An 8,093-nucleotide genomic window follows, 5' to 3' on the forward strand; every position below is an offset into this window, starting at 1 on the left:
CCCCAGGTGCAGCACCTTGCACTTGTCAGTGTTGAATCCCATCCTGTTCTCATCCGCCCACCCCTGTAACCTGTCTAGATCCAATTGCAGCCTATTCCTCCCTTCCAGCATGCCCACTTCCCCCGGCATCTTAGTGTCATCAGCAAATTTGAACAGGGTGCTTTTTACCCCCTCGTCCAAGTCACCAATGAAGATTTAGTGCCAGTCTTCATAGACTCATAGGGTTGGGAGGGACCCCAGTAGTTGTCTGGTCCAACCTCCTGCACAAATGCAGGAATGCTATGAATCTGTGCATTTTTTAAGAGCTGGTAGATTCCCTTATTTCTTCATGAGCACCCATATGTCTATATTTTAGGAATGTTGCTTCAGGAAAAATAATATTTCACAAATATCAAATGGTGGTTTTAAGATAAGCATATTGCAAAATTTCCACTGTAATCTTGCCATGCTTTTCCTGTTTCTCTTAATAATGAACAAGATTAAAATGTGTAGCGAGAAACAATAATTCAAAGGATATTTTCTGCAGGTTTAGAGCTCTTTTCCAAAAAAAAAGAGATGACCTTGAGTTTAAATAAGTCTGAATCTTTCATTCATGCACCTCTGCCAGATGAAAGATGATTGGAAATGCCCTCTTCTGAGCATAGGCATTTTATTTCTTACCAATTCATATGTGATTTTTGGAAAAATTGAATTTAAAAATGTATTATGTATTTTTCGTTAATTACGCTTAATTAATTACAGCTACTTATACTTCTAATCATGCTTATCAGCAGAGACGCTTTTCTTTTCCTTTGCAGGTGAATGCAGAAGCCTCGTGGGACTCCACAGTCCATAACTGTGTTCAGCTCAGTAAAGGAACAGCAACAGATGAAAGAGTTTTCCTTATAGTGAGAGTGACTGTCCAGCTCAGTCATCCTGCAGAAATGCAGCTGGTGCTGCGCAAACGCATCTGCGTTAATGTCTATGGCCGACAGGTATGTCCTTTTTTTAAATTGTGCAGGAAATTTTGACACCAGGCTGAAGGAATGACAGATCTGAGGCTAGAAGGGTGGTGGGTTTTCTTAGTGCTAAATGGCGGTTAGGAAATTAAAGCATGAGCATCTCTTATGCTCAATCTTATTCTTAGGACTCATTCTCTGGCCTCTCTGCACTATTGTTTTTTAATACTGCAGTTCTCTGTGTTTTGGCAGCTTTGCTAGATGACCAGTATCCAGTTATGAGGGGGGTGTTAATAGGGTGTTATTTTGAGTCCTAAGCAAGCATCCCTTGAAGAAGGGGCGGGCAAAATACAGCCCACGGGCTGGATCTGACCCACCAGGCCTTTCTATCCGGCTTGCAGGGCCCCTAAAAAATTTAGAGTTAATTATTATCTGTATGTGGCTGCCTGTCAAAGATGACGAGGCACCAGCAGCAGCAGGACCCAGGAGAAACCAGCGGCAGGACCCAGCAGCTGAACAGCAAGACCCATCCAGTCCTGCCCCACCTCCAGCCCGCAGCTGGAAGCCTCTGTGGCTTCTGGTCTGGTGACTCTGCAGCTCTTCCCTGTCCTTCCTCTGTCTGAGGGGGACTCAGATAAGATCAGATGGAGGAAGGGGAGGAAAGTGCTGCCATCAGCCTACCCTGCAGGATCCAAGCTGGGCTGAATCCATGCTGTGCCACGTGGCAGCGGGGCAGAAACTGTGACGATCTGCCCGCGCTAGGCCAGGCTGGTTCCATGCCATGCTATGAGGTCCTGGCTAGGGCGGACTGGAGCCGGAGCGGTGGGCAGGTGTGTGGGGAGGGAACGGTGCTGGGTGGGGAGAACAGTGGCAGCAGTGGTAGGTGTGTGGGAGGGAAGTAGGGAAGTGGTGGTGGCAGGCAGAGTGTGGAGCCCATGCCAGTGCCCTGGGGCAGCAGGCAGCAGGAGTGGAGAGTCTTCCAAGCTGCATCTCGCAAGGCTCACGCATAGTCCGCAAAAGCTGCATACGATGGAGCCAGCGGCTTGGCCTCACTCACTGCTACGTGTAGGTCATGGAAAGCAGCAGGGAGCTCTACACTATGGTGCTGGGATGGCTGTGCCCCTTTCCCTGCCTCCCTGGCCAAGCCCCATGACCTGCACTACTGGCTTCATCACTCAGGGCTCAGTGAGGCTGGCCCCACATGCTGCCACCGCCTGCAGCAGGGGACTAGGGTGGGAGCACAGGCAGTTGCGTGCTGTGGGGCCAGGTGCGGCTGGCCCTGCTCACTGCCCCCACAGACAGTTCTAGGATTCGCACACTCCAGGGACTCTGAGGACCCTTCCCTCCCCACCCCCATGTACATACATGCATGCGCGTGCACACACACTCCCACCCCACCCACCCATCATAACCCCACGCCCTCCCGCATCTTGCACCCCAACCACATAACCCACACCACTGCACCCACTCCCCAACCACACCCGCCACATGTACCCTCTTATTCCCCACACACAACACACAAGAGTTGGGCTGTATTTGAGCTGTTACGCAATTGCCTCTAGATACTCTATGCAAACGTGCATAACTCAGGGCAAAAATATTTTAAAATAAAGTTAAAATAAGTTATAATAGATGTCTTATTTTTTAGTGTATGATTTGGGTTTTTTTCCAGTTTCAAGTTTGCACCCTCCTTCCCAGAAAGAGTACTTCCAGGGCAAGTGGGGGGGACTACCAGTGGCAAAAGTCAGGGGTTAGAGGTGGGACTTCCAGTCCAACAAAATGACCAGGGTGCAGGTCACCCGTCAAGGGGTGGGGGCTCTCCTTGTGGCCCTCAACAGCCCCCCAAAACTCATTAAGTGGCCCTCCAGCCCAAATTATTGCCTGCCCCTATCTTGAAGGGAGATGAAATTAAGCAGCCTTGTGCAAAAAGTCCTTTAATTAACCTCTTGGCCAAATGAGTCTGTGGTCCAGAAAGGAACGTTCTGCGGGTATCTTTTGTGCTGAATGAATTTGTTCGACTCAGAGTAACCCAGATCCATTTTGTAGAAGTTTTGCAAGTGTCCAGATAACAGGAGTATTAACCTTCCTTGCTTCTTCATCCTCCCAGCTCTTCCCTCACAGGTCCTGCCACGGGCTTGATCTGGAGAATCAGGAAGGTTTGGATATTGTTTTGCACATCTTAAGCAGCTTCAGCTCTTTATTTTGCTCTTTTGTCAGACAAAAGCATTAGAAGCAGCAGTGTTCTGCTAGTATTGTGTCAAAATACACAGAGACAATATTTTGCTCTTCCTTTTATACGGGAGTTAAGAGCCTTACAGAAGCTTTAAGTGGCTAGTGGGCTGTGTGGTTATTTCAGCAGCTTTGGAGATGATTTGATTTTTTTGTTTTGTTTTTTTTGCATGGCTGCTATGTGACACCGTTAAGCACCGAAGAGAATGTATTTTTATTTAAACAGCGTTAGCATTCATCCAATGGTTAGCCACTTTAGATAAGATCCAGTTGGTCTCAGAGTTGTCTGAATACAACTCAGATGGTGTTTAGGCTTGTACATTTTAGAGTGATCCAGCCTGGCTCTACTCCATCACCCACAAAACTCACTAACAGCCCAATTTCAGTCAGTGCCTCCATTTTGGAGTGCCAAGCACCCAAGGGACCTTCACATGGGTTTCTGGTCAAGCCTGGAAGTGATCCGTTGTGGTCACCCAGGCACCTAGCTTGGGTAGTTGTTCTGTTGACATCCAGTTTAGTGCTGGAAGACGCCCAAGATCATCACATGCTAGTTATACTAGCATAACTAGGGGATCATCAAGACAGCAGACCCACCAGTTATGCTCCAAACAGACCTAATTCACACTGATAAAAATGAATTTGGTTCAAGCACTCCAGTGGCGGTACTATTCTTGTCCAACAGTCTAGTGTTTATAGCGCACACCCCCAGGAAAGGGGAAACCTGGACTTGTCCTGAGGGGTTTCATGTCTGACTTCCTAGGAAAATGCCCTCATTATTAGGCTTCCACCTTCCATCCTCCTGGTGAAGCTGAGCCGCTGGGCAACAAAGAATGGGTCTTGGCCAAAAAGAAACCAGGGCAGAGAAACTAATTATGCCAGTGGTGCAAGTGTGACCAGGCATCTACCTCTGTTCATTTTCTATATACAAATCCCAGGCGAATGGATCTGGTTAAATGGATTGTTCTCGCTGGTCAAGATGACTGTCATCCGTTCCAGCTCCTTAGTGTACTTGCCCAAAAGACATGTTCTTTATTACTAGACATTTAACACTGGGAGGAGTTATAGCTTCATGGTTGTAATATCCTGTGTGGAGGAAGGAAGGCGAGCAGCAGATACTAAACTTCAAAAAAGCAGATTTAAACTCTGGATACTGGTAGAGAGGGTCCTCGGGGTGGGGGAAAGCTAGGGGAGCTTGCTGTATTTTACAGAGGCCATATTAAAGGTGCAGGAGCAAGGTATCCCGATGCAACAGAAGAATGGGAACTGCAATGGGAGACCAGCCTGATTAGACAGGAGTCTCTTCAATGAATTGAAACTCAAAAAGGAAGCCTATAAAAAGTGGAAATTTGGTCATGGTACTAAGGAAAAGTATAAGAATTAGTGCACGGGTGTGCAGAAATATGGAAGGTCAAAGCACAGTTTGAGATGCAGCTGGCAAGGGATATAAGGTGATAAAAAAGGATTCTACAAGTATGTCACAAGTAAGCGGAAGACCAGAGAAAATATAGGTCTCATATAAAAAGGGAAAGCAATTTAGTTGCAGATGATGCAGAGAAGACTGAAGTATTTAGTGCCTTTTTTTTTTTATAACTTCAGTCTTCACAGTTAGGTTCAGCTACCAGATGACTTGCACAGTTGGTAGCAAAGATAGGGAAGGAGATGGCCAAGTCTAGTGAAAGAGTGGGTTAGCGGTTACTTACTAGATGCTTTCAAGCCAGCAGGGCCAGATGAGATGCACCCAAAGGTATAGCAAGAATTGGCCAAGGTAATGTCAGAGTCATTGGCTATCTCCGTTGAAAACTCTTGAAGGTTGGATGAGGTCCCGAATGATTGAAAATGGGGAAATATTGTGCCCAGTTTTAAGGAAGGAAAAAAGAAAGACCTTTTCTTGGGGAATTAGAGACCACTCAGTCTGACCTCAACGCTAGGAAAGATCACGGAGCAGGTTCTCCAGGGATCAAGTGTGAAGCACAAGGTGATCAGGAACAGCCAGCATGGATTCACCAAGAGAAAGTCATGCCTGACCAACCTGTTTTCCTGCCATGATGGTGATGGGCTGTGGGATGGGTGGAGAGCAGTGGAAGTGATATACGTTGACTTTAGCAAAGCTTTCACAGAGTCTCCCGCAACCTTCTCACTAGTAAGCTAAAGAAACACAGACTAGATGAAAGTACTTTAATGGCACTGGTTGGACCAGCATGCTTAATGAGTAGTCATTAGTGGCTTAATATCTGAGTGGGAGGAGGTATCAAGTGGGGTCCCCCAGGGATCTGTTCTGGGTCCAGTGTTGTTTAACATCCTCAGTAATGCTTTGGATAATAAGATTGAGCGCATGCTTAGCAGATTTATGATACTAAGCTTGGTGCAGTTGTAGACACTCCAGCGGGCAGGGCTCACATCCAGAATGACCTGGAGAGACTGGAGAAACAGTCCACAGTCAATTGGATGAAATTCAACAAGGACAAGTGCGAAGTCCTACACTTAGCATGGATTAATTGCAATCAGAAATAGACTGGGGGTATGACTGGCAAGGCTGCAGCACTGCAGGGACCAGGGGTTAGGACAAGAGCATAAGCTGAATGTGATATCTTGTTATCCAAAAAACCCACCTGTACCCTGGGTTGTATTAACAGGGGTGTCTCTTGCAAATCAAAAGAAGTGATTCTTTCTATTCAGTACTGGTGAGGCCTCGCATGGAGCACCATGTCCAGTTTTGTGCTCCACACTTCGTGAAGGATGTGGACAGTTTTGGAAAGAGTCCAGTGTAGAGTGATAAAAAATGATTAAGCGCCTGGGAGGCATGACTTATGAAGAAAGGCTAGAAGAACTAGAGATATTTAGTCTGGACAAGAGAGACTAAGGGGGGACTTGATAACAGCCTTTAAATACTTAAAGGATGATTATAGAGAGGACGAAATGGGCTTTTTTCTGTGGCTGTAGGGGACAGGATTGGGAGCAATGGCCCTGAGCTGCAGCAGAGAAGACTTGAATTGGAGATTAGGAGGACCTTTGCCTGTGAGAGTGGTGAAGCTACCTAGAGAAATTATGGAGTCTCCATCCCTGGAAGTTTTCACGTTCAGGTTAGGCAGACACCTGGCCTAGGACGGTTTAGTCACGGGTGCTCCTGTCTTGAGCAGGGGGCTGGACTAGGTGACCTCATAAGGTCCCTGCCGGCCTTCTTTTTCTATGCCCCCAAGTGGGGGAGCTCGCATTTTCCAGCTGTTTAGTGCAGGTCGCCTGTGCCTTCTAAGTGAAACCTGGGATATGTTCTCATGTTGTTCAGATGCAGCACACCTCATTCTGGACCCTGACTTCTCCCCGGTTGGAAACAATGCAAGGGTAATAGCAGCAAACTCCCGAGCAGGTCCACTGCAGGTAGCCTCAGAGCTGGAATCTGCTGGAGCTTAACATATTTTCTGTTTAGCTGCAGTAGACAGTGAGGGCAAGGGAGCACAAATGGGAGGCAAGAGCTCAGTGGATGATCTCACTGGAAGAATAATTTCTGCCAAACCACCTATTCTTGATGGAAGTGGTGGGAGGAGAGACATTCTACCCAGAGCTGCTGCACAGTCGTGCATGCTGGTCACTACAATGGGTGTGACAGTAGCACTGAATTGCTCCTCTGTTTGCAGTTGTGCAGACAAAGAGTCTGGCACAGGGGCTGGCAGGGCAGAGTCGAGCCCAGGAACCCCATGGGCAAGTCTGAACAGCTCTCAGGGTTTGGAGGAACAGCTCTGATTGTCTCCGACTAGGGGGAAAAAAATCCTTTCCTCGAAAAGAAACGGAGCAGAATTCCCACTGCAATGAATGGAGGGAATTCATTCTCAAGAGACTTTTGGCAGGCTTGTTTTTTCATAACGATTGTATTGAGTCCTTCATCAATGCTGTTTTGTACAGTGGGCTGAGTCAATGATGCTTTTTAACCATTCTCCAACACAAAATAGTCAGCCTTCTCACTAAGTTGTTGCTTTTTCTTTCTTTTTTTTTTTTTTTTTAATCTCCATCGATAACCTTTTCAGGGTATTCATACTCAGCAGCATCTTTGAATGACTCATCTCTGCATTAATTCAACAGTCCGGTTCTTAACCCTGCAAGGCGCCAAGTCAGCATAAACAATGACCAGGCCCTCTTAAATCATTCTTCATAATGATCTCTTTGGTCAAGAATTTAATGTCTGTGCTTGTCAATATTCAAGACAAGTCACCTAGGGCTCTGCAACAAAAAAAAACCCAACAAAAAAAAAGCCCCTAGAACCAGCCAATCCCTTGTACGGTAGTTAAGAGGTCACCTTGCCGTGGAGAAAGTTAATCCATTTTCTACATCTGTAATGCAGACAGAAGTAATGGATTTTTGCCTTTCGTGGGGCTCGTGTCCTTCGCTGCCTGCTTTTTATCTGTTCTGTCGGTTTTCTTTTTTCTTTTCTTTTCTTTTTTCCTTTTTTACGGTCTCGCAAATTGATCTTACTTTTCTTGACGGTGGTGATGATTTGTAAAAACATTTTACCTTTTATTCTTTTTTCTTTCCGTTCATTCCTGCAGGGTTTTGCACAGAGCTTCCTGAGAAGAATGTCTCCCCGAAGTACCATTCCCGGCTGCGGAGTTATCTTTGAGATCGTCTCAAACATTCCAGAGGTGAATTGCTAAGGATTCAACGGGCCTAGAGTGGCAAGGGGACACTCATATTTGTGTGACCCTTGGTTACCTACAACATTTAGGCAAATTCTTTTTGTATCATATTCTGGATATGCAATCTGCATTGGCACTTGGTGTTTAGTTGGTTTCCCTTGCTGTTTTATGTGGGCCTTTCACACAGCACCCCAGAAGGAGAGGAGCATCTTAATTTCATAGATTTCATAGATTTCATAGATATCAGGGCTGGAAGGGACCTCGGGAGATCATCGAGTCCAGCCCCCTGCCCAAAGGGCAG

The 8,093-nt window shown here is 46.4% G+C and overlaps 1 protein-coding gene across 1 annotated transcript in view; it reads left to right on the plus strand.

Annotated features, from left to right (window-relative positions):
* Positions 1-8,093, plus strand: part of KIF13B (kinesin family member 13B) — a 174,479-nt gene that overhangs the window by 126,269 nt on the left and 40,117 nt on the right. The window contains exons 31-32 of the mRNA XM_019537197.1: positions 798-974; positions 7,706-7,798. Of these exons, the coding sequence (XP_019392742.1) occupies positions 798-974; positions 7,706-7,798 (270 nt within the window). The remainder of the gene's footprint in view (positions 1-797; positions 975-7,705; positions 7,799-8,093) is intronic.

Source organism: Crocodylus porosus, unplaced genomic scaffold (genome assembly GCF_001723895.1).
Source record: "Crocodylus porosus isolate Cpor-Errol unplaced genomic scaffold, CroPor_comp1, whole genome shotgun sequence".
Classification (NCBI taxonomy): domain Eukaryota; kingdom Metazoa; phylum Chordata; order Crocodylia; family Crocodylidae; genus Crocodylus; species Crocodylus porosus.